Below are 27,398 nucleotides of genomic sequence, written 5' to 3'. Positions count from 1 at the left end.
CAGACTGTCTCCTCCCATCTTCCTTTACCCTCTCTCCCCTTCCTCTCACTGCTCAATCCCCTCTCCTTTCTCCTCACTCCCCCCTCCCCTGCACTCTCCCCCCCTGCCCCCGCACTCTCCCCCCTCCCCCCCCCTCTGATACCTGGGATGGGTGCTGCGGGTGCTCTGTGTCGCTGTGTGTGTGCGCTGGTGTGTGTGTGCTCGGAGCTGTGTGCCCACGTGGTGGGCAGTGTGTGTGTGAGGCGTGGGTACCACCTGTGGCTGGCAGCGCTGGTCAGTCTCACCCCACTTCTGCAGGGGGTCAGCAACCCACGGAGTATCTTCGCCAACAGCAACAACTTCTTCAATGTGTGAGTATATACCAGGGATGCACTCTGTGTATATGGGGAGGAGTGGGCACTGGGTGGGCACACTGTATATGGGGAGGAGTGGGCACTGGGTGGGCACACTTTGTATACAGGGAGGAGTGGGCACACTGTGTATGGGGAGGAGTGGGCACTGGGTGGGCACACTGTATATTTCGAGGAGTGGGCACTGGGTGAGCACGCTGTGTATAAGGGGAGGAGTGGGCACTGAGTGGGCACAGTGTATATGGGGAGAAGTGGGCACACTGTATATGGGGAGGAGTGGGCACTGAGTGGGTACACTGTATAAGGGGAGGAGTGGGCACTGGGTGAGCACACTGTATAAGGGGAGGAGTGGGCACTGAGTGAGCACACTGTATATGGGGAGGAGTGGGCACACTGTGTATATGGGGAGGAGTGGGCACACTGTGTATATGGGGAGGAGTGGGCACACTGTGTATATGGGGAGGAGTGAACACTGGGTGGGCACACTGTGTATATGGGGAGGAGTGGGCACTGGGTGGGCACACTGTATATGGGGAGGAGTGGGCACTGGGTGGGCAGACTGTATATGGGGAGAGTGGGCACTGGGTGAGCACAGTGTGTATATGGAGAGGAGTGGGCACACTGTATATGGGGAGGAGTGGGCACTGGGTGGGCAGACTGTATATGGGGAGAAGTGGGCACTGGGTGGGCACAGTGTATATGGGGAGAGTGGGCACTGGGTGGGCACACTGTATATGGGGAGGAGTGGGCACACTGTATATGGGGAGGAGTGGATACTGGGTGGGCACACTGTGTATATGGGGAGGAGTGGGCACTGGGTGGGCACACTGTATATGGGGAGGAGTGGGCACTGGGTGGGCAGACTGTATATGGGGAGAGTGGGCACTGGGTGAGCACAGTGTGTATATGGAGAGGAGTGGGCACACTGTATATGGGGAGGAGTGGGCACTGGGTGAGCACAGTGTGTATATGGAGAGGAGTGGGCACACTGTATATGGGGAGGAGTGGGCACTGGGTGAGCACACTGTATATGAGAGAAGTGGGCACACTGTGTATATGGGGAGGAGTGGGTACTGGGTGAGCCCACTTGATAAGGGGAGTGGGGACTGGGTGGGTACTACTTTGTATATGGGGAGGAGTGGGCACTGGGAGGGTACACTGTATAAGGGGAGTGGGCACTGCATTGACACACTGTATATGGGGAGTGGGCACTGGGTGAGCACAGTGTATATGGGGAAGAGTGGGCACTGGGTGAGCACAGTGTGTATGGGGAGGAGTGGGCACTGGGTGGGCACACTGTATATTTCGAGGAGTGGGCACTGGGTGAGCACGCTGTGTATAAGGGGAGGAGTGGGCACTGGGTGAGCACAGTGTGTATGGGGAGAGTGGGCACTGAGTGGGCACAGTGTATATGGGGAGAAGTGGGCACACTGTATATGGGGAGGAGTGGGCACTGAGTGGGCACACTGTATATGGGGAGGAGTGAACACTGGGTGGGCACACTGTGTATATGGGGAGGAGTGGGCACACTGTGTATATGGGGAGGAGTGGGCACACTGTGTATGGGGAGGAGTGGGCACTGGGTGAGCACAGTGTGTATGGGGAGAGTGGGCACTGGGTGGGCACACTGTATATTTCGAGGAGTGGGCACTGGGTGAGCACACTGTATATGGGGAGAAGTGGGCACACTGTATATGGGGAGGAGTGGGCACTGAGTGGGCACACTGTATATGGGGAGGAGTGAACACTGGGTGGGCACACTGTGTATATGGGGAGGAGTGGGCACACTGTGTATATGGGGAGGAGTGGGCACACTGTGTATATGGGGAGGAGTGGGCACTGAGTGGGCAGACTGTGTATATGGGGAGGAGTGGGCACACTGTATATGGGGAGGAGTGGATACTGGGTGGGCACACTGTATATGGGGAGAGGGGGCACTGGGTGGGCACACTGTGTATATGGGGAGAAGTGGGCACACTGTATATGGGGAGGAGTGGATACTGGGTGGGCACACTGTATATGGGGAGGAGTGGGCACACTGTATATGGGGAGGAGTGGATACTGGGTGGGCACACTGTATATGGGGAGGAGTGGGCACACTGTATATGGGGAGAGTGGGCACTGGGTGAGCACACTGTATAAGGGGAGTGGGCACTGCATTGACACACTGTATATGGGGAAGAGTGGGCACTGGGTGAGCACAGTGTGTATGGGGAGGAGTGGGCACTGGGTGAGCACACTGTATATGGGGAGGAGTGGGCACTGGGTGGGCACAGTGTATATGGGGAGGAGTGGGCACTGCATTGACACACTGTATATGGGGAAGAGTGGGCACTGGGTGAGCACAGTGTATATGGGGAGGAGTGGGCACTGGGTGGGCACACTGTGTATGGGGAGGAGTGGGCACTGGGTGAGCACAGTGTGTATGGGGAGAGTGGGCACTGGGTGAGCACAGTGTGTATATGGGGAGGAGTGGGCACTGGGTGGGCACACTGTGTATATGGGGAGAGTGGGCACTGGGTGAGCACAGTGTGTATGGGGAGGAGTGGGCACTGGGTGGGCACACTTTGTATACAGGGAGGAGTGGGCACTGGGTGGGCACACTGTATATGGGGAGGAGTGGGCACTGGGTGGGCACACTGTGTATGGGGAGGAGTGGGCACTGGGTGGGCACACTGTATATTTCGAGGAGTGGGCACTGGGTGAGCACGCTGTGTATAAGGGGAGGAGTGGGCACTGAGTGGGCACAGTGTATATGGGGAGAAGTGGGCACACTGTATATGGGGAAGAGTGGGCACTGGGTGAGCACAGTGTGTATGGGGAGAGTGGGCACTGGGTGAGCACAGTGTGTATGGGGAGGAGTGGGCACTGGGTGGGCACACTGTATATGGGGAGAGTGGGCACTGGGTGGGCACACTGTATATTTCGAGGAGTGGGCACTGGGTGAGCACACTGTATATGGGGAGAAGTGGGCACACTGTGTATATGGGGAGGAGTGGGCACACTGTGTATATGGGGAGGAGTGGGCACACTGTGTATATGGGGAGGAGTGGGCACTGAGTGGGCAGACTGTGTATATGGGGAGGAGTGGGCACACTGTATATGGGGAGGAGTGGATACTGGGTGGGCACACTGTGTATATGGGGAGGAGTGGGCACTGGGTGGGCACACTGTGTATATGGGGAGGAGTGGGCACTGGGTGGGCAGACTGTATATGGGGAGAAGTGGGCACTGGGTGGGCACACTGTATATGGGGAGAGGGGGCACTGGGTGGGCACACTGTGTATATGGGGAGAAGTGGGCACACTGTATATGGGGAGGAGTGGATACTGGGTGGGCACACTGTGTATATGGGGAGGAGTGAACACTGGGTGGGCACACTGTGTATATGGGGAGGAGTGGGCACTGGGTGGGCACACTGTATATGGGGAGGAGTGAACACTGGGTGGGCACACTGTGTATATGGGGAGAAGTGGGCACACTGTATATGGGGAGGAGTGGATACTGGGTGGGCACACTGTATATGGGGAGGAGTGGGCACACTGTATATGGGGAGAGTGGGCACTGGGTGAGCACACTGTATAAGGGGAGTGGGCACTGCATTGACACACTGTATATGGGGAAGAGTGGGCACTGGGTGAGCACAGTGTGTATGGGGAGGAGTGGGCACTGGGTGGGCACACTGTATATGGGGAGGAGTGGGCACTGGGTGGGCACACTGTATATGGGGAGAGTGGGCACTGGGTGAGCACAGTGTGTATGGGGAGGAGTGGGCACTGGGTGGGCACACTGTATAAGGGGAGTGGGCACTGGGTGGGCACACTGTGTATGGGGAGGAGTGGGCACTGGGTGAGCACAGTGTGTATGGGGAGGAGTGGGCACTGGGTGGGCACACTGTATATGGGGAGGAGTGGGCACTGGGTGGGCACAGTGTGTATAAGGGGAGTGGGCACTGGGTGGGCACACTGTGTATATGGGGAGGAGTGGGCACTGGGTGAGCACAGTGTGTATGGGGAGGAGTGGGCACTGGGTGAGCACAGTGTGTATGGGGAGGAGTGGGCACTGGGTGGGCACACTGTATATGGGGAGGAGTGGGCACTGGGTGGGCACACTGTATATGGGGAGGAGTGGGCACTGGGTGGGCACACTGTATATGGGGAGGAGTGGGCACTGGGTGGGCACACTGTGTATGGGGAGGAGTGGGCACTGGGTGGGCACACTGTATATGGGGAGGAGTGGGCACTGGGTGGGCACACTGTATATGGGGAGGAGTGGGCACTGGGTGGGCACACTGTGTATGGGGAGGAGTGGGCACTGGGTGGGCACACTGTATATGGGGAGGAGTGGGCACTGGGTGGGCACACTGTGTATGGGGAGGAGTGGGCACTGGGTGGGCACACTGTATATTTCGAGGAGTGGGCACTGGGTGAGCACGCTGTGTATAAGGGGAGGAGTGGGCACTGAGTGGGCACAGTGTATATGGGGAGAAGTGGGCACACTGTATATGGGGAAGAGTGGGCACTGGGTGAGCACAGTGTGTATGGGGAGAGTGGGCACTGGGTGAGCACAGTGTGTATGGGGAGGAGTGGGCACTGGGTGGGCACACTGTGTATGGGGAGGAGTGGGCACTGGGTGGGCACACTGTATATTTCGAGGAGTGGGCACTGGGTGAGCACACTGTATATGGGGAGAAGTGGGCACACTGTATATGGGGAGGAGTGGGCACTGAGTGGGCACACTGTATATGGGGAGGAGTGGGCACACTGTGTATATGGGGAGGAGTGGGCACACTGTGTATATGGGGAGGAGTGGGCACTGAGTGGGCACACTGTGTATATGGGGAGGAGTGGGCACACTGTATATGGGGAGGAGTGGATACTGGGTGGGCACACTGTATATGGGGAGGAGTGGGCACTGAGTGGGCACACTGTATATGGGGAGGAGTGAACACTGGGTGGGCACAGTGTATATGGGGAGAAGTGGGCACACTGTATATGGGGAGGAGTGGGCACTGAGTGGGCACACTGTGTATATGGGGAGGAGTGGGCACACTGTATATGGGGAGGAGTGGGCACTGAGTGGGCAGACTGTGTATATGGGGAGGAGTGGGCACACTGTATATGGGGAGGAGTGGATACTGGGTGGGCACACTGTGTATATGGGGAGGAGTGGGCACTGGGTGGGCAGACTGTATATGGGGAGAAGTGGGCACTGGGTGGGCACACTGTATATGGGGAGAGGGGGCACTGGGTGGGCACACTGTGTATATGGGGAGAAGTGGGCACACTGTATATGGGGAGGAGTGGATACTGGGTGGGCACACTGTGTATATGGGGAGGAGTGAACACTGGGTGGGCACACTGTGTATATGGGGAGGAGTGAACACTGGGTGGGCACACTGTGTATATGGGGAGGAGTGGGCACTGGGTGGGCACACTGTGTATATGGGGAGGAGTGAACACTGGGTGGGCACACTGTGTATATGGGGAGGAGTGGGCACTGGGTGGGCACACTGTATATTGGGAGGAGTGGATACTGGGTGGGCACACTGTATATGGGGAGAGTGGGCACTGGGTGGGCACACTGTATATGGGGAGAGGGGGCACTGGGTGGGCACACTGTGTATATGGGGAGAAGTGGGCACACTGTATATGGGGAGGAGTGGATACTGGGTGGGCACACTGTATATGGGGAGGAGTGGGCACACTGTATATGGGGAGAGTGGGCACTGGGTGAGCACACTGTATAAGGGGAGTGGGCACTGCATTGACACACTGTATATGGGGAAGAGTGGGCACTGGGTGAGCACAGTGTGTATGGGGAGGAGTGGGCACTGCATTGACACACTGTATATGGGGAGGAGTGGGCACTGGGTGGGCACACTGTATATGGGGAGGAGTGGGCACTGGGTGAGCACACTGTATATGGGGAGGAGTGGGCACTGGGTGGGCACAGTGTATATGGGGAGGAGTGGGCACTGCATTGACACACTGTATATGGGGAAGAGTGGGCACTGGGTGAGCACAGTGTATATGGGGAGGAGTGGGCACTGGGTGGGCACACTGTGTATGGGGAGGAGTGGGCACTGGGTGAGCACAGTGTGTATGGGGAGAGTGGGCACTGGGTGAGCACAGTGTGTATATGGGGAGGAGTGGGCACTGGGTGGGCACACTGTGTATATGGGGAGAGTGGGCACTGGGTGAGCACAGTGTGTATGGGGAGGAGTGGGCACTGGGTGGGCACACTTTGTATACAGGGAGGAGTGGGCACTGGGTGGGCACACTGTATATGGGGAGGAGTGGGCACTGGGTGGGCACACTGTGTATGGGGAGGAGTGGGCACTGGGTGGGCACACTGTATATTTCGAGGAGTGGGCACTGGGTGAGCACGCTGTGTATAAGGGGAGGAGTGGGCACTGAGTGGGCACAGTGTATATGGGGAGAAGTGGGCACACTGTATATGGGGAAGAGTGGGCACTGGGTGAGCACAGTGTGTATGGGGAGAGTGGGCACTGGGTGAGCACAGTGTGTATGGGGAGGAGTGGGCACTGGGTGGGCACACTGTATATGGGGAGAGTGGGCACTGGGTGGGCACACTGTATATTTCGAGGAGTGGGCACTGGGTGAGCACACTGTATATGGGGAGAAGTGGGCACACTGTGTATATGGGGAGGAGTGGGCACACTGTGTATATGGGGAGGAGTGGGCACACTGTGTATATGGGGAGGAGTGGGCACTGAGTGGGCAGACTGTGTATATGGGGAGGAGTGGGCACACTGTATATGGGGAGGAGTGGATACTGGGTGGGCACACTGTGTATATGGGGAGGAGTGGGCACTGGGTGGGCACACTGTGTATATGGGGAGGAGTGGGCACTGGGTGGGCAGACTGTATATGGGGAGAAGTGGGCACTGGGTGGGCACACTGTATATGGGGAGAGGGGGCACTGGGTGGGCACACTGTGTATATGGGGAGAAGTGGGCACACTGTATATGGGGAGGAGTGGATACTGGGTGGGCACACTGTGTATATGGGGAGGAGTGAACACTGGGTGGGCACACTGTGTATATGGGGAGGAGTGGGCACTGGGTGGGCACACTGTATATGGGGAGGAGTGAACACTGGGTGGGCACACTGTGTATATGGGGAGAAGTGGGCACACTGTATATGGGGAGGAGTGGATACTGGGTGGGCACACTGTATATGGGGAGGAGTGGGCACACTGTATATGGGGAGAGTGGGCACTGGGTGAGCACACTGTATAAGGGGAGTGGGCACTGCATTGACACACTGTATATGGGGAAGAGTGGGCACTGGGTGAGCACAGTGTGTATGGGGAGGAGTGGGCACTGGGTGGGCACACTGTATATGGGGAGAGTGGGCACTGGGTGAGCACAGTGTGTATGGGGAAGAGTGGGCACTGGGTGGGCACACTGTATATGGGGAGGAGTGGGCACTGGGTGGGCACACTGTATATGGGGAGAGTGGGCACTGGGTGAGCACAGTGTGTATGGGGAGGAGTGGGCACTGGGTGGGCACACTGTATAAGGGGAGTGGGCACTGGGTGGGCACACTGTGTATGGGGAGGAGTGGGCACTGGGTGAGCACAGTGTGTATGGGGAGGAGTGGGCACTGGGTGGGCACACTGTATATGGGGAGGAGTGGGCACTGGGTGGGCACAGTGTGTATAAGGGGAGTGGGCACTGGGTGGGCACACTGTGTATATGGGGAGGAGTGGGCACTGGGTGAGCACAGTGTGTATGGGGAGGAGTGGGCACTGGGTGAGCACAGTGTGTATGGGGAGGAGTGGGCACTGGGTGGGCACACTGTATATGGGGAGGAGTGGGCACTGGGTGGGCACACTGTGTATGGGGAGGAGTGGGCACTGGGTGGGCACACTGTATATGGGGAGGAGTGGGCACTGGGTGGGCACACTGTATATGGGGAGGAGTGGGCACTGGGTGGGCACACTGTGTATGGGGAGGAGTGGGCACTGGGTGGGCACACTGTATATGGGGAGGAGTGGGCACTGGGTGGGCACACTGTATATTTCGAGGAGTGGGCACTGGGTGAGCACGCTGTGTATAAGGGGAGGAGTGGGCACTGAGTGGGCACAGTGTATATGGGGAGAAGTGGGCACACTGTATATGGGGAAGAGTGGGCACTGGGTGAGCACAGTGTGTATGGGGAGAGTGGGCACTGGGTGAGCACAGTGTGTATGGGGAGGAGTGGGCACTGGGTGGGCACACTGTGTATGGGGAGGAGTGGGCACTGGGTGGGCACACTGTATATGGGGAGGAGTGGGCACTGGGTGGGCACACTGTATATTTCGAGGAGTGGGCACTGGGTGAGCACACTGTATATGGGGAGAAGTGGGCACACTGTATATGGGGAGGAGTGGGCACACTGTATATGGGGAGGAGTGGGCACACTGTGTATATGGGGAGGAGTGGGCACACTGTGTATATGGGGAGGAGTGGGCACTGAGTGGGCACACTGTGTATATGGGGAGGAGTGGGCACACTGTATATGGGGAGGAGTGGATACTGGGTGGGCACACTGTGTATATGGGGAGGAGTGGGCACTGGGTGGGCAGACTGTATATGGGGAGAAGTGGGCACACTGTATATGGGGAGGAGTGGATACTGGGTGGGCACACTGTATATGGGGAGAGTGGGCACTGGGTGGGCACACTGTATATGGGGAGAGGGGGCACTGGGTGGGCACACTGTGTATATGGGGAGAAGTGGGCACACTGTATATGGGGAGGAGTGGATACTGGGTGGGCACACTGTATATGGGGAGGAGTGGGCACTGAGTGGGCACACTGTATATGGGGAGGAGTGAACACTGGGTGGGCACAGTGTATATGGGGAGAAGTGGGCACACTGTATATGGGGAGGAGTGGGCACTGAGTGGGCACACTGTGTATATGGGGAGGAGTGGGCACACTGTATATGGGGAGGAGTGGGCACTGAGTGGGCAGACTGTGTATATGGGGAGGAGTGGGCACACTGTATATGGGGAGGAGTGGATACTGGGTGGGCACACTGTGTATATGGGGAGGAGTGGGCACTGGGTGGGCAGACTGTATATGGGGAGAAGTGGGCACTGGGTGGGCACACTGTATATGGGGAGAGGGGGCACTGGGTGGGCACACTGTGTATATGGGGAGAAGTGGGCACACTGTATATGGGGAGGAGTGGATACTGGGTGGGCACACTGTGTATATGGGGAGGAGTGAACACTGGGTGGGCACACTGTGTATATGGGGAGGAGTGAACACTGGGTGGGCACACTGTGTATATGGGGAGGAGTGGGCACTGGGTGGGCACACTGTGTATATGGGGAGGAGTGAACACTGGGTGGGCACACTGTGTATATGGGGAGGAGTGGGCACTGGGTGGGCACACTGTATATGGGGAGGAGTGGATACTGGGTGGGCACACTGTATATGGGGAGAGTGGGCACTGGGTGGGCACACTGTATATGGGGAGGAGTGGGCACACTGTATATGGGGAGAGTGGGCACTGGGTGAGCACACTGTATAAGGGGAGTGGGCACTGCATTGACACACTGTATATGGGGAAGAGTGGGCACTGGGTGAGCACAGTGTGTATGGGGAGGAGTGGGCACTGCATTGACACACTGTATATGGGGAGGAGTGGGCACTGGGTGGGCACACTGTATATGGGGAGGAGTGGGCACTGGGTGAGCACACTGTATATGGGGAGGAGTGGGCACTGGGTGGGCACACTGTGTATAAGGGGAGGAGTGGGCACTGGGTGGGTACACTGTGTATAAGGGGAGGAGTGGGCACTGGGTGGGCACACTGTATATGGGGAGGAGTGGGCACTGGGTGGGCACACTGTATATGGGGAGGAGTGGGCACTGGGTGGGCACACTGTATATGGGGAGGAGTGGGCACTGGGTGGGCACACTGTATATGGGGAGGAGTGGGCACTGGGTGGGCACACTTTGTATACAGGGAGGAGTGGGCACTGGGTGGGCACACTGTATATGGGGAGGAGTGGGCACTGGGTGGGCACACTGTGTATGGGGAGGAGTGGGCACTGGGTGGGCACACTGTATATTTCGAGGAGTGGGCACTGGGTGAGCACGCTGTGTATAAGGGGAGGAGTGGGCACTGAGTGGGCACAGTGTATATGGGGAGAAGTGGGCACACTGTATATGGGGAAGAGTGGGCACTGGGTGAGCACAGTGTGTATGGGGAGAGTGGGCACTGGGTGAGCACAGTGTGTATGGGGAGGAGTGGGCACTGGGTGGGCACACTGTATATTTCGAGGAGTGGGCACTGGGTGAGCACACTGTATATGGGGAGAAGTGGGCACACTGTATATGGGGAGGAGTGGGCACTGAGTGGGCACACTGTATATGGGGAGGAGTGAACACTGGGTGGGCACACTGTGTATATGGGGAGGAGTGGGCACACTGTGTATATGGGGAGGAGTGGGCACACTGTGTATATGGGGAGGAGTGGGCACTGAGTGGGCAGACTGTGTATATGGGGAGGAGTGGGCACACTGTATATGGGGAGGAGTGGATACTGGGTGGGCACACTGTGTATATGGGGAGGAGTGGGCACTGGGTGGGCAGACTGTATATGGGGAGAAGTGGGCACACTGTATATGGGGAGGAGTGGATACTGGGTGGGCACACTGTATATGGGGAGAGTGGGCACTGGGTGGGCACACTGTATATGGGGAGAGGGGGCACTGGGTGGGCACACTGTGTATATGGGGAGAAGTGGGCACACTGTATATGGGGAGGAGTGGATACTGGGTGGGCACACTGTATATGGGGAGGAGTGGGCACACTGTATATGGGGAGGAGTGGGCACTGAGTGGGCACACTGTATATGGGGAGGAGTGAACACTGGGTGGGCACAGTGTATATGGGGAGAAGTGGGCACACTGTATATGGGGAGGAGTGGGCACTGAGTGGGCACACTGTGTATATGGGGAGGAGTGGGCACACTGTATATGGGGAGGAGTGAACACTGGGTGGGCACAGTGTATATGGGGAGAAGTGGGCACACTGTATATGGGGAGGAGTGAACACTGGGTGGGCACACTGTGTATATGGGGAGGAGTGGGCACACTGTGTATATGGGGAGGAGTGGGCACACTGTGTATATGGGGAGGAGTGGGCACACTGTATATGGGGAGGAGTGGATACTGGGTGGGCACACTGTGTATATGGGGAGTGGGCACTGGGTGGGCACACTGTATATGGGGAGGAGTGGATACTGGGTGGGCACACTGTGTATATGGGGAGGAGTGGGCACTGGGTGGGCACACTGTATATGGGGAGAGTGGGCACTGGGTGGGCACACTGTATATGGGGAGAGGGGGCACTGGGTGGGCACACTGTGTATATGGGGAGAAGTGGATACTGGGTGGGCACACTGTGTATATGGGGAGGAGTGAACACTGGGTGGGCACACTGTGTATATGGGGAGGAGTGGGCACTGGGTGGGCACACTGTATATGGGGAGAGTGGGCACTGGGTGGGCACACTGTATATGGGGAGGAGTGGATACTGGGTGGGCACACTGTATATGGGGAGAGTGGGCACTGGGTGGGCACACTGTGTATGGGGAGGAGTGGATACTGGGTGGGCACACTGTATATGGGGAGAGTGGGCACTGGGTGGGCACACTGTATATGGGGAGAGTGGGCACTGGGTGGGCACACTGTATATGGGGAGAGGGGGCACTGGGTGGGCACACTGTGTATATGGGGAGAAGTGGGCACACTGTATATGGGGAGGAGTGGATACTGGGTGGGCACACTGTATATGGGGAGGAGTGGGCACTGGGTGGGCACACTGTATATGGGGAGGAGTGGATACTGGGTGGGCACACTGTATATGGGGAGGAGTGGATACTGGGTGGGCACACTGTATATGGGGAGAGTGGGCACTGGGTGGGCACACTGTATATGGGGAGGAGTGGGCACTGGGTGGGCAGACTGTATATGGGGAGAAGTGGGCACACTGTATATGGGGAGGAGTGGATACTGGGTGGGCACACTGTATATGGGGAGGAGTGGATACTGGGTGGGCACACTGTATATGGGGAGAGTGGGCACTGGGTGGGCACACTGTGTATATGGGGAGGAGTGGGCACTGGGTGGGCACACTGTATATGGGGAGGAGTGGATACTGGGTGGGCACACTGTATATGGGGAGAGTGGGCACTGGGTGGGCACACTGTATATGGGGAGAGTGGGCACTGGGTGGGCACACTGTGTATATGGGGAGAAGTGGGCACACTGTATATGGGGAGGAGTGGATACTGGGTGGGCACACTGTGTATGGGGAGGAGTGGGCACTGGGTGGGCACACTGTATATGAGGAGGAGTGGGCACTGGGTGGGCACACTGTGTATGGGGAGAGTGGGCACTGGGTGGGCACACTGTATATGGGGAGAGTGGGCACTGGGTGGGCACACTGTATATGGGGAGAGTGGGCACTGGGTGGGCACACTGTATATGGGGAGGAGTGGGCACTGGGTGAGCACACTGTGTATATGGAGAGGAGTGGGCACACTGTATATGGGGAGGAGTGGGCACTGGGTGAGCACAGTGTATATGGGGAGGAGTGGGCACTGGGAGGGCACACTGTATATGGGGAGGAGTGGGCACTGGGTGAGCACAGTGTGTATATGGAGAGGAATGGGCACACTGTATATGGGGAGGAGTGGGCACTGGGTGAGCACACTGTATATGAGAGAAGTGGGCACACTGTGTATAAGGGGAGGAGTGGGTACTGGGTGAGCCCACTTGATAAGGGGAGTGGGGACTGGGTGGGTACTACTTTGTATATGGGGAGGAGTGGGCACTGGGAGGGTACACTGTATAAGGGGAGTGGGCACTGCATTGACACACTGTATATGGGGAAGAGTGGGCACTGGGTGAGCACAGTGTATATGGGGAGGAGTGGGCACTGGGTGAGCACAGTGTATATGGGGAGGATTGGGCACTGGGTGAGCACAGTGTATATGGGGAGAGTGGGCACTGGGTGAGCACACTGTATAAGGGGAGGAGTGGGCACTGGGTGGGTACTACTTTGTATATGGGGAGGAGTGGGCACTGGGTGAGCACAGTGTGTATGGGGAGGAGTGGGCACTGGGTGGGCACACTGTGTATGGGGAGGAGGGGGCACTGGGTGGGTACTACTTTGTATATGGGGAGGAGTGGGCACTGGGTGAGCACAGTGTATATGGGGAGGAGTGGGCACTGGGTGAGCACACTGTATATGGGGAGGAGGGGGCACTGGGTGAGCACAGTGTATATGGGGAGGAGTGGGCACTGGGTGGGCACAGTGTATATGGGGAGGAGTGGGCACTGGGTGAGCACAGTGTATATGGGGAGAAGTGGGCACACTGTATATGGGGAGGAGTGGGCACTGAGTGGGCACAGTGTGTATGGGGAGGAGTGGGCACTGGGTGAGCACAGTGTGTATGGGGAGAGTGGGCACTGGGTGAGCACAGTGTATATGGGGAGGAGTGGGCACTGGGTGAGCACACTGTATAAGGGGAGTGGGCACTGCATTGACACACTGTATATGGGGAAGAGTGGGCACTGGGTGAGCACAGTGTGTATGGGGAGGAGTGGGCACTAGGTGGGCACACTTTGTATACAGGGAGGAGTGGGCACTGGGTGGGCACACTGTATATGGGGAGGAGTGGGCACTGGGTGGGCACACTGTATAAGGGGAGGAGTGGGCACTGAGTGGGCACAGTGTATATGGGGAGAAGTGGGCACACTGTATATGGGGAGGAGTGGGCACTGAGTGGGCACAGTGTGTATGGGGAGGAGTGGGCACTGGGTGAGCACAGTGTGTATGGGGAGAGTGGGCACTGGGTGAGCACACTGTATATGGGGAGGAGTGGGCACTGGGTGAGCACAGTGTATATGGGGAGAAGTGGGCACACTGTATATGGGGAGGAGTGGGCACTGAGTGGGCACAGTGTGTATGGGGAGGAGTGGGCACTGGGTGAGCACAGTGTGTATGGGGAGGAGTGGGCACTGGGTGGGCACACTGTATATTTCGAGGAGTGGGCACTGGGTGAGCACACTGTATATGGGGAGAAGTGGGCACACTGTATATGGGGAGGAGTGAACACTGGGTGGGCACACTGTGTATATGGGGAGGAGTGGGCACACTGTGTATATGGGGAGGAGTGGGCACTGAGTGGGCACAGTGTGTATGGGGAGAAGTGGGCACACTGTATATGGGGAGGAGTGGGCACTGAGTGGGCACAGTGTGTATGGGGAGGAGTGGGCACTGGGTGAGCACAGTGTGTATGGGGAGGAGTGGGCACTGGGTGGGCACACTGTATATTTCGAGGAGTGGGCACTGGGTGAGCACACTGTATATGGGGAGAAGTGGGCACACTGTATATGGGGAGGAGTGAACACTGGGTGGGCACACTGTGTATATGGGGAGGAGTGGGCACACTGTGTATATGGGGAGGAGTGGGCACACTGTGTATATGGGGAGGAGTGGGCACTGAGTGGGCAGACTGTGTATATGGGGAGGAGTGGGCACACTGTATATGGGGAGGAGTGGATACTGGGTGGGCACACTGTGTATATGGGGAGGAGTGGGCACTGGGTGGGCAGACTGTATATGGGGAGAAGTGGGCACACTGTATATGGGGAGGAGTGGATACTGGGTGGGCACACTGTATATGGGGAGAGTGGGCACTGGGTGGGCACACTGTATATGGGGAGAGGGGGCACTGGGTGGGCACACTGTGTATATGGGGAGAAGTGGGCACACTGTATATGGGGAGGAGTGGATACTGGGTGGGCACACTGTATATGGGGAGGAGTGGGCACTGGGTGGGCACACTGTATAAGGGGAGGAGTGGGCACTGGGTGGGCACACTGTATATGGGGAGGAGTGGGCACTGGGTGGGCACACTGTATATGGGGAGAGTGGGCACTGGGTGAGCACAGTGTGTATGGGGAGGAGTGGGCACTGGGTGGGTACACTGTGTATAAGGGGAGGAGTGGGCACTGGGTGGGCACACTGTATATGGGGAGGAGTGGGCACTGGGTGGGCACACTGTATAAGGGGAGGAGTGGGCACTGGGTGAGCACACTGTATAAGGGGAGGAGTGGGCACTGGGTGGGCACACTGTATATGGGGAGGAGTGGGCACTGGGTGGGCACACTGTATATGGGGAGGAGTGGGCACTGGGTGGGCACACTGTATATGGGGAGAGTGGGCACTGGGTGGGCACACTGTATATGGGGAGGAGTGGGCACTGGGTGGGCACACTGTATATGGGGAGAGTGGGCACTGGGTGGGCACACTGTATATGGGGAGAGTGGGCACTGGGTGGGCACAGTGTGTATGGGGAGGAGTGGGCACTGGGTGGGTACACTGTGTATAAGGGGAGGAGTGGGCACTGGGTGGGCACACTGTATAAGGGGAGGAGTGGGCACTGGGTGGGCACACTGTATATGGGGAGGAGTGGGCACTGGGTGGGCACACTGTATATGGGGAGAGTGGGCACTGGGTGGGCACACTGTATATGGGGAGGAGTGGGCACTGGGTGGGCACACTGTATATGGGGAGAGTGGGCACTGGGTGGGCACAGTGTATATGGGGAGAGTGGGCACTGGGTGGGCACACTGTATATGGGGAGAGTGGGCACTGGGTGGGCACACTGTGTATAAGGGGAGGAGTGGGCACTGGGTGGGTACACTGTGTATAAGGGGAGGAGTGGGCACTGGGTGGGCACACTGTATAAGGGGAGGAGTGGGCACTGGGTGGGCACACTGTATATGGGGAGGAGTGGGCACTGGGTGGGCACACTGTATATGGGGAGGAGTGGGCACTGGGTGGGCACACTGTATATGGGGAGAGTGGGCACTGGGTGGGCACACTGTATATGGGGAGGAGTGGGCACTGGGTGGGCACACTGTATATGGGGAGGAGTGGGCACTGGGTGGGCACACTGTATATGGGGAGAGTGGGCACTGGGTGGGCACACTGTATATGGGGAGGAGTGGGCACTGGGTGGGCACACTGTATATGGGGAGGAGTGGGCACTGGGTGAGCACACTGTATATGGGGAGTGGGCACTGGGTGGGCACACTGTATATGGGGAGAGTGGGCACTGGGTGAGCACACTGTATATGGGGAGAGTGGGCACTGGGTGGGCACACTGTATATGGGGAGGAGTGGGCACTGGGTGAGCACAGTGTGTATGGGGAGAGTGGGCACTGGGTGGGCACACTGTATATGGGGAGGAGTGGGCACTGGGTGGGCACACTGTATATGGGGAGGAGTGGGCACTGGGTGGGTACACTGTGTATAAGGGGAGGAGTGGGCACTGGGTGAGCACACTGTATATGGGGAGGAGTGGGCACTGGGTGGGTACACTGTGTATAAGGGGAGGAGTGGGCACTGGGTGAGCACAGTGTATATGGGGAGAGTGGGCACTGGGTGAGCACAGTGTGTATGGGGAGGAGTGGGCACTGGGTGGGCACACTGTATATGGGGAGGAGTGGGCACTGGGTGGGCACACTGTGTATGGGGAGGAGTGGGCACTGGGTGGGTACACTGTGTATAAGGGGAGGAGTGGGCACTGGGTGGGTACACTGTATAAGGGGAGGAGTGGGCACTGGGAGGGCACAGTGTGTATATAGGGAGGAGTGGGCACTGGGTGGGAACACTGTGTATATGGGGAGGAGTTGGCACTGCATGGACACACTATATGGAGAGGGACACTGGGTGGGCACACTGTATATATTGGCCAGGGTGGGCACTGTGTATATGGGAGGAGGGGGCACTGGGTGGGCACACTGTGTATATGAGGAGGGGTGGGCACACTATATGGGGAGGAGTGGGCACTGTGTATATGGGGAGGAATGGGCACTGGGGTGGCACACTGTATATGGGGAGGAGTGTGCACACTGTATATGGGGAGGAGTGGGCACAGTATACAGGGAGTGGGCACATGGTGGGCACACTGTATATGGGGAGAGTGGGCACTGGGTGGACACACTGTATATGGGGAGGAGTGGGCACTGGGTGAGCACAGTGTGTATGGGGAGGAGTGGGCACTGGGTGGGCACACTGTGTATATGGGGAGTGGGCACTGGGTGGGCACACTGTGTATATGGGGAGTGGGCACTGGGTGGGCACACTGTATATGGGGAGGAGTGGATACTGGGTGGGCACACTGTATATGAGGAGGAGTGGGCACACTGTGTATATGGGGAGGAGTGGACACACTGTGTATAAGGGGAGGAGTGGGCACTGGGTGGGCACACTGTATATGAGAGAAGTGGGCACACTGTGTATATGGGGAGGAGTGGACACACTGTGTATAAGGGGAGGAGTGGGCACTGGGTGAGCACACTGTGTATATGGAGAGGAGTGGGCACTGGGTGGGCACACTGTATATGGGGAGGAGTGGGCACTGGGTGAGCACAGTGTATATGGGGAGGAGTGGGCACTGGGAGGGCACACTGTATATGGGGAGGAGTGGGCACTGGGTGAGCACAGTGTGTATATGGAGAGGAATGGGCACAGTGTATATGGGGAGGAGTGGGCACTGGGTGAGCACACTGTATATGAGAGAAGTGGGCACACTGTGTATAAGGGGAGGAGTGGGTACTGGGTGAGCCCACTTGATAAGGGGAGTGGGGACTGGGTGGGTACTACTTTGTATATGGGGAGGAGTGGGCACTGGGTGGGTACACTGTATAAGGGGAGGAGTGGGCACTGGGTGGGTACACTGTATAAGGGGAGGAGTGGGCACTGGGAGGGCACAGTGTGTATACGGGAGGAGTTGGCACTGCGTGGACACACTATATGGAGAGGAGTGGGCACTGGGTGGGCACAGTGTGTATATAGGGAGGAGTGGGCACTGGGTGGGAACACTGTGTATATGGGGAGGAGTTGGCACTGCATGGACACACTATATGGAGAGGGACACTGGGTGGGCACACTGTATATATTGGCCAGGGTGGGCACTGTGTATATGGGAGGAGGGGGCACTTGGTGGGCACACTATATATGTGGAGGAGTGTGCACTGGGTGGGCACACTGTGTATATGAGGAGGGGTGGGCACACTATATGGGGAGGAGTGGGCATTGGGGTGGCACACTGTGTATGGGGAGGAGTGGGCACTGTGTATATGGGGAGGAATGGGCACTGGGGTGGCACACTGTGTATAAGGGGAGGAGTGGGCACTGGGGTGGCACACTGTGTATAAGGGGAGGAGTGGGCACTGGGGTGGCACACTGTATATGGGGAGGAATTGGTACTGGGTGAGCACAGTGTATATGGGGAGGAGTGTGCACACTGTATATGGGGAGGAGTGGGCACAGTATACAGGGAGTGGGCACATGGTGGGCACACTGTATATGGGGAGGAGTGGACACTGGGTGGGCACACTGTGTATAAAGGGAGGAGTGGGCACAGTATATATGGGGAGGAGTGGGCACTGGTTGGGCACTGTGTATATGGGGAGGAGTGGGCACACTGTGTGTACGGAGGAGTGGGCACACTTGTGTACAGGGAGGAGTGAGCACGGTATATATGGGGAGGAGTGGGCAAAGGGTGGGCACAGTGTACAGTATATGAGGAGGAGTGGGCACTATGTGTATACAGGGAGGAGCGGGCACCGTATATACAGAGCTGCTGACCTGTTGACTTGGCCTGGGTATTGTATTGTATGTCTTTATTTATAAAGCGCTATTAATGTACATAGCGCTTCACAGCAGTAATACATGTGGTAATCAAATAAATAACAGATAATATAAATAACAGGTCATGGGAATAAGTGCTTTAGACATAAAAGTACCATTAAGGAAGAGGAGTCCCTGCCCCGAGGAGCTTACAGTCTAATTGGTAGGTAGGGAGAACGTACAGAGACAGTAGGAGGGAGTTCTGGTAAGTGCGTCTGCAGGGGGCCAAGCTTTATGTATCGTGTGCCAGGATTATCCAGTGCTATTCATATGCTTCTTTGAGCAAGTGTGTCTTAAAGGTGGATAGAGTGGGTGCTAGTCGGGTATTGAGGGGAAGGGCATTCCAGAGGTGTGGGGCAGTCAGTGAGAAAGGTTTAAGGCGGGAGAGGGCTTTAGATACAAAAGGGGCAGAGAGAAGACATCATTGGGCGGATCGCAAGAGTCTGGATGGTGCATAGTGAGAAATTAGGGCTGAGATGTAAGGAGGGGCAGAAGAGTGTAAAGCTTTAAAAGGGAGGAGGAGAGTGAGTGGTACTTCCGTATGTTACCCCACACTGCTGCGTGTCTGTCTAAACCAGTGATTTCCAACCTTTTTTGTTTGGAGGAACCCTTGATGTATTTCGAAAAATCTTGGGGAGCCCATTTCTGGCCGACACATATTAGGTTCGACAGGGGTCAGTCACAACATTTCACACCTCACGAGCCACCTCTATTTCCCACCCTCTACCCATGTATTTCTCTCCCATCCATCTCACTAACTCTCCCCTCTCCCGCCTCGCATGTATTTATCCCTTATGTCTCACTCTTACTCCCTCTTTTCCTCACTCACTCCCTCCTGCCCCCCTCTCTTCTCTCACTCGCCCCTACCTTCCGTCATTTACCCCACTCTCACTCAATCCACCCTACAAAATACATACCAAAAAAAACCACCCCCAGGGGGAGGGGGAGTCTGTGGTCCATAGGAGGAACCCCTGAGACTGCTTCAAGGAGCCCCGGGGTTCCATGGAACCCTGGTTGGGAATCACTGGTCTAAACCTTGATGTTACTATGCATGGCTCTCACTCTGCTTCCTGGGTCAGAAGTCAGAGTGGTGACATCACAGCATCACATGACAGTAACCAGGAAGTACCCAATACACCACATCTCCTCCCCTTCACATAGAACATTAACAAAAATAACCAACAATAATAACAGTATTTATCTATCTATATTAACCAACTATATAAAGTTCCAAGTTAATCTTCTCCCGAGTAGGTCTCTGAAATCTCTTCTCCTCGTGGTCCCGCACTCTTTCTATCGGACCTCGTCTTCCGTTGTGTGGAGCCCTTCTTCGTCCACCACATGTGCGCAAAATGCTCATTTGGACACAAAACACTTGTCTTTTTGCAGATTTGCCTTTAGCCCATAGTCCTCTAAGCGTTGTAGGACCAGCTCGACATCGTGGCGATGCTCCTCCTCAGTGCGCCCGGTGATCAACATACCATCGAGCATGCACGGAGTATGAGATGTGCCAGCTAATATTTCCTCCATTTTACGGTGTTGGGGCAAGCCCAAAAACCATCCGGTTAAACTGAAATAGTCCTTTGTGTCTGTTGGTCGTGAGATAGTTCCTGGAATCGGGGTGAACCTCCATTTGCAGGTACGCCTGCTTGAGATCGATTCCCCGCGCCTGGGAAGCGAACGTGTCTTCATTTCTTGGAAGGAGATACTGGTTCATGATCAATTGGCTGCTCAGCGCTATTTCGGAGATCTCCACGTATGCGCTGCTCGCCATTCTTTTTCTTTACTGGCACAATTGGCGATGCCCGTTTTACCTGGGAGATGATCCCTAACGCCTCCAAACGTTTCTCCTCCAGCCTTCAGGGCGAAGGGAACTGACCTCGCTTTAAAAATGTTGGGGTCGCCCCTTCTCTAAAATTCAATTTAATGGAATCGCCCTTAACTTTGCCCAAGTCACTATTGAAAACGGTGCTACACTTATGTGGTAGGGGTTTCACCCGCGCCTTGTGCTGGTCGGTGTTTTGTTCTAGAGCGGGACAGGAGCTGACTTGAATGTCTGACATTCCAAGGGCCCGTATCCAGTCCCATCCAAATAGGGGTGTCCCCCCCCGTTCTAGGACGTATAGTGGAAGCCTTTTTGTTTTCCCTTTATACGTGACACGTACAATCACGCAGCCGAACGGCTTTAAAAGTTGCATGGAGTAAGTCTGTAGTCTGATTTTAGTGGCTTCAACTGCTTTGAGAGCTGTAACTTGCGCCAGTGGTGTAGTGATCACAGACACCCCAGGCCCAGTCTCCAGATCCATGCGCAGCGTTTTCCCTTCGCGTTTCGCCTGTACTTCCATGCTCGTTGGTTGAGGTCCGAGGTGGTATATGGAGAGGCGTTCCAATCGCTCGTCTCCGCCCGAGCTGGACGGTGAATCTCGGAGGCCCACTTTCTAAGTTTGTCTGCCTCCCGCCTTCTTTTCCTGGCGGCGTGTATGTGGTGCACGGCAAACACGCCGTAAACGTCCTTTTTTGCTGCAATTATGGCAGAGTACGCCCTTGAATCTGCCGGCTCTGGCGTCAGTAGTAGTTCCTCCACATCGGTAACACCACCCAGGGCTCTGTTATCCCGGTGCGGTTCGCGACAACGTGGATTGTCGACTATGCCCTTGGGGTTTCCGACTTGGTAATTGGTGTGTTGAAAAGTTCTTCTTTTACCGTCTCGCGCGATTGCAGCGCGTCTGCGCCTTTCATTGCCAGCTCCATTACTGCTGCCAGTCTGTAGCCCTTTGTAAGGAGAGGTTGTCTTCTGCGAACAGTTTTCTTTGTATAGGCGGACTGGTGAGGCCAGTGACAAACATGCCGCAGGGGGCTGTGGCAGGTAACCACAGAGCAGGTGCCGGCAGGTAACCACAGAGCAGGTGCCGGCAGGTAACCACAGAGCAGGTGCCGGCAGGTAACCACAGAGCAGGTGCCGGCAGGTAACCACAGAGCAGGTGCCGGCAGGTAACCACAGAGCAGGTGCCGGCAGGTAGCCACAGAGCAGGTGCCAGCAGGTAGCCGCAGAGCAGGTGCCGGCAGGTAACCGCAGAGCAGGTGCCGGCAGGTAACCACAAAGCAGGTGCCGGCAGGTAACCACAGAGCAGGTGCCGGCAGGTAACCACAGAGCAGGTGCCGGCAGGTAACCACAAAGCAGGTGCCGGTAGGTAACCACAGAGCAGGTGCCGGCAGGTAACCACAGAGCAGGTGCCGGCAGGTAACCACAAAGCAGGTGCCGGTAGGTAACCGCAGAGCAGGTGCCGGCAGGTAACCACAGAGCAGGTGCCGGCAGGTAACCACAAAGAAGGTGCCGGCAGGTAACCACAGAGCAGGTGCCAGCAGGTAGCCGCAGAGCAGGTGCCGGCAGGTAACCACAGAGCAGGTGCCGGCAGGTAACCGCAGAGCAGGTGCCGGTAGGTAACCACAAAGCAGGTGCCGGCAGGTAGCCGCAGAGCAGGTGCCGGCAGGTAACCACAGAGCAGGTGCCGGCAGGTAACCGCAGAGCAGGTGCCGGTAGGTAACCACAGAGCAGGTGCCGGCAGGTAACCACAGAGCAGGTGCCGGCCGGTAACCACAGAGCAGGTGCCGGCAGGTAACCGCAGAGCAGGTGCCGGCAGGTAACCACAAAGCAGGTGCCGGTAGGTAACCGCAGAGCAGGTGCCGGCAGGTAACCACAAAGAAGGTGCCGGCAGGTAACCGCAGAGCAGGTGCCGGCAGGTAACCACAAAGCAGGTGCCGGTAGGTAACCGCAGAGCAGGTGCCGGCAGGTAACCACAGAGCAGGTGCCGGCAGGTAGCCGCAGAGCAGGTGCCGGCAGGTAGCCGCAGAGCAGGTGCCGGCAGGTAGCCACAGAGCAGGTGCCAGCAGGTAGCCGCAGAGCAGGTGCCGGCAGGTAACCACAGAGCAGGTGCCGGCAGGTAACCACAGAGCAGGTGCCGGCAGGTAACCACAGAGCAGGTGCCGGCAGGTAACCACAGAGCAGGTGCCGGCAGGTAACCGCAGAGCAGGTGCCGGTAGGTAACCGCAGAGCAGGTGCCGGCCGGTAACCGCAGAGCAGGTGCCGGCAGGTAACCACAGAGCAGGTGCCGGCAGGTAACCACAAAGCAGGTGCCGGTAGGTAACCGCAGAGCAGGTGCCGGCAGGTAACCACAGAGCAGGTGCCGGCAGGTAACCACAAAGAAGGTGCCGGCAGGTAACCACAGAGCAGGTGCCGGCCGGTAACCACAGAGCAGGTGCCGGCAGGTAACCACAGAGCAGGTGCTGGCAGGTAACCACAAAGAAGGTGCCGGCAGGTAACCACAGAGCAGGTGCCGGCAGGTAACCGCAGAGCAGGTGCCGGCCGGTAACCACAGAGCAGGTGCCGGCAGGTAACCGCAGAGCAGGTGCCGGCCGGTAACCGCAGAGCAGGTGCCGGCCGGTAACCACAGAGCAGGTGCCGGCAGGTAACCGCAGAGCAGGTGCCGGTAGGTAACCACAGAGCAGGTGCCGGCAGGTAACCACAGAGCAGGTGCCGGCCGGTAACCACAGAGCAGGTGCCGGCCGGTAACCACAGAGCAGGTGCCGGCCGGTAACCACAGAGCAGGTGCCGGCAGGTAACCGCAGAGCAGGTGCCGGCAGGTAACCGCAGAGCAGGTGCCGGCCGGTAACCACAGAGCAGGTGCCGGCAGGTAACCGCAGAGCAGGTGCCGGCAGGTAACCACAGAGCAGGTGCCGGCAGGTAACCGCAGAGCAGGTGCCAGCCAAATTCCTTAGCGCGCCAACATAGGAAATAAAAAGCGCAGAGCGCACCAAGGGTGAAGAAATATATAATAAAAGGGAATTTAACATCCTCGCTTCGTTCTTGGCGTCTATTATAAAACCGAAATCTCTCCGCTGTCTCCGGCGGTTTAGGCTGGTAGCAATCGTTCAGTATTTCAATCAGTACGTTTAGGGGCTTGGGTGCGGGTTTATCTGTGTATATGGGGAGGAGTGGGCACTGGGTATACAGGGAGGAGTGGGCACTGGGTGGGCACATTGTGTATATGGGGAGGAGTGGGCACACTGTATATTGGGAGTGGGCACTGGGTGGGCACACTGTATATTGGGAGTGGGCACTGGGTGGGCACATTGTGTATATGGGGAGGAGTGGGCACACTGTATATTGGGAGTGGGCACTGGGTGGGCACACTGTATATGGGGAGGAGTAGGCACACTGTATATGGGGAGGAGTAGGCACACTGTGTATATGGGGAGGAGTGGGCACACTGTGTATATGGGGAGGAGTGGGCACACTGTATATATGGGGAGGAGTGGGCACACTGTGTATATGGGGAGGAGTGGGCACACTGTGTATATGGGGAGGAGTGGGCACACTGTATAATGGGAGTGGGCACTGGGTGGGCACACTATATATGGGGAGGAGATATGGGGAGGAGTATACACACTGTGTATATGGGGAGTAGTGGGCACTCTGTGTATATGGGGAGGAGTGGGCACTGGGTGGGCACACGGTGTATATGGAGAGGAGTGGGCATATTGTGTATATGGGAACGAGTGGGCCCCATACTGCCTCCCCCCCCTCAACCTAGCCTCCGAAATCCATGCCCCCATACTGCCCTCTCCCTCCCCTAAACTCGGGAGTCCATGCCCCCACTCCCTCACCCAAACTCCGGAGGCCATGCTCCCATACTGCCCCCCCTCCCCCAACCTCAGGAGGCTATGCTCCCATACTGCCCCCCCCTCATACAGCAACACTGACACCGGTGTATATACACAGTATATACACCCTAAATCCTGAGGGACCCAATATGATCCCAAAACAAACCATGGAGGCGCAGACTCTGGAATAAACGCTCCCACCCTAGTGTGGCGCCGCTCAGCTGCACCTGGGTACTTGGGTTACCCCTGGAGCTCCCCCCAGCCTCTGTACCCTGTACATGGAGGAGACGGGCAGTGAGTGGCCCCAGGAGCTCACCCTCTCCCTCCTCCCCCTGCAGGAAGTTCGTGCAGTGCTCCTGCGGTTGGACCTTGCTGTTCCTCTCTGGCTTTGTGCTGTTGGTGTCCCTGGTGTCGTCGGGTCGCCCGCAGCTCACCCTCCTGCACCTCGCCCGCCTGCTGGTGGGTGCCGCCCTGTGCTGCGGGGTGCCTCACCTCTTCCGGCTCCTGGAGGACCTGACCGGCTCCTGCCAGCAGCCCCTGCCGCCCGGCACCCTCCTCCTCCTGCGGCTGACGGATCGGCAGAGCTGCCAGGCGGAGGGGCACCGCTGGCAGGGTTACCACGTGTCACCCCAAACCTTCTCGCTCACCCTGTGCTGTCTGGAGCTTGCCGAGGAGCTGGGTGTGTTTGTGCGCTATCTGCGCCGGGGTTACCCGGCCAGCACGGCTCTGCGCCTGATCTTCCTGCTCAATGCCAGTCTGCTGTCGCTGTACAACCTGCTGCTGCTCTGCACGGCGCTGTACGCGCACAGCTACACCCAGAGCGTGGTGGGGGCCGCGGTAGGCACCCTCTGCTGGCACCTCACCTACCGGGCCTGGTACCGCCTGCCCTACTCGCCCGGGCGCCCCGGCCGTGGCATGTACCCCAACGTGGGCAGAGCCCACAGCAAGCTGGACACCGATGGCGCCGGAGATGTCGCCCTAACATAACGCCTGGAAACACCGCCCGGAGACGTCCCCTATCCCCCCCGTCACGCCCCCTGTCCCCCCCGTCACGCCCCCTGTCCCCCCCGTGTCCCAAACTGTAATAAATATCCCACGTGGTTACGCACGGCTGTCATGTGACCTCATTTGCGGATTAACGCCTTCCCTGCCAGAGGGACCCCTCCTCTCCACTCCTCTTCCTCTCTCTCAACTCCCCACCCCTCTTCCTCTCTCTCTCTACACCCCCTGTCACGATGGACGCACTTAATAACAAATTTATATTTTGTGGATCCCAATTGAGCAGAACAAGTTGAGCAAAATAAACTGAGATTTATTATTCCCTTGATAGGCAAACACACGACAACTGCAGAATACTCTTAATAATTACACTCACGGGTAGAGAAACAGGGGATAATGTCCAGAAAGATGCAAAGCACCAGAAGATTGTCCTTTAAAATGTAGTCCATTTGCAAGGGCGCAAATTGCCAGCCCAATCCTTCTGTGAAAGTGCAAAGTATTTTCTGGTTCTTTGGGGTTCGTTCTGGAATCCCCAGGACTAACGAAATCCTGAAGCAGGGCTAGTTTCCTAGTTGCGATGTTTTAAACCCCTTGCGTTCTGGAATCGTAGCCGCTGTACTTAGATCTTATCCGCTTGAAGAACTCAGGTAACAACAACAACAACACAGGAATGAGGGTTACAGGCCTCTTTAAGGACATGGACCCGTGGAGTTTTACATTAGCCTCATCCCATTGGCAAGGAATTATCTTCCTCCTATTAGAACCTGCCATGTCACGTGGGCAAATCCTACAGCCAGCCCAGGTAACTCTGAGCATGCTCAGTAAGCAGTTTGGTAGCACTGCTGAGTAAAAAGGGGCCACTCATTTCTGGGGACGCAATGTCTGGAATTTGGTCCCAAGGTGTGAAATATCCAGGATGAGTAACAGGATCTGCTACTCAGAAACATCCTGATTAAGTGACACTTTAAGACTCTGGGGTTTTTCATCCCCCAGACCCATCGGCATCTCCTCAACAGGGGGCTCATGTATGCATAACATATGTTCCTTAATGCATTACAAAGGCAGGCAGAAACAATAGCATCCTGCCTGTACATTTTAAAACTGCAACAGAAAGGCACTTCATCAAAAATATGTTTCCCTTATGACAAAGTTATATTTTTAATCTGTATGTGCTTGGGGTGTTACACTGAGGCTGCACACCAAAAATCAGGGTTCTGGCTCACTCCGTTCCTAAATTAGCAGTCTTAATGGAACGGCCCCTGTTATTCAGCACTGCAGGTAGCGACTAGCCTGCAAAAAGGGGACAACACATAGAGGGGAAAATGGTACATGGGAACAGCATATAAAATTAACCCCTTCGTCCCAATACGAAATAAGGGTAACCAGCTGAGCACACTGCCTTTATTAATGTGCTGATTACCCCCATTTTCTCCACACACCCCCCTCTCCACTTTCCTACCCTCTCCCTCCTTTCCACCCTTGCCACTCTTCATCCCTCTCTCTCCCCTACCCCCGCTCTCTCCCCTATCCCCCATCTCTCTCTTCCCTCTCTTCTCTACCCTCTCCCCCTATGTCTCCCCCTCTTTCCCCTCCTCTGTCTACCCTCTCCTCACTTCTCCCTCCCCTCTCTCTCCACCCTTCCCTCTCT

General features: G+C 57.0%; 1 protein-coding gene across 1 annotated transcript; it reads left to right on the top strand.

The window, feature by feature from the left end:
• The first annotated feature begins 1 nt into the window (after position 1).
• Positions 2–25,859, top strand: FITM1 (fat storage inducing transmembrane protein 1). Its single transcript, XM_075569045.1, has 2 exons — positions 2–350; positions 25,090–25,859. Exons 1-2 carry the CDS (start codon positions 148–150, stop codon positions 25,736–25,738), a joined length of 852 nt encoding a protein of 283 aa, XP_075425160.1. The 5' UTR covers positions 2–147; the 3' UTR covers positions 25,739–25,859.
• The last annotated feature ends 1,539 nt before the right edge of the window (positions 25,860–27,398 follow it).

This window comes from Ascaphus truei, chromosome 13, assembly GCF_040206685.1.
Source record: "Ascaphus truei isolate aAscTru1 chromosome 13, aAscTru1.hap1, whole genome shotgun sequence".
Lineage (NCBI taxonomy): Eukaryota > Metazoa > Chordata > Amphibia > Anura > Ascaphidae > Ascaphus > Ascaphus truei.
Note: the sequence above shows the minus strand (reverse complement) of the source record. Positions and strands in the feature narration are given on the sequence as shown.

Excerpts from the sequence above, each read along its gene's own strand:
- FITM1 (XM_075569045.1), top strand. The coding sequence starts at position 148 with ATGGGTGCTGCGGGTGCTCTGTGTCGCTGTGTGTGTGCGCTGGTGTGT. Across the intron at positions 351-25,089 it reads AGCAACAACTTCTTCAATGT|GAAGTTCGTGCAGTGCTCCT; the intron begins GTGAGTATATAC and ends CTCCCCCTGCAG.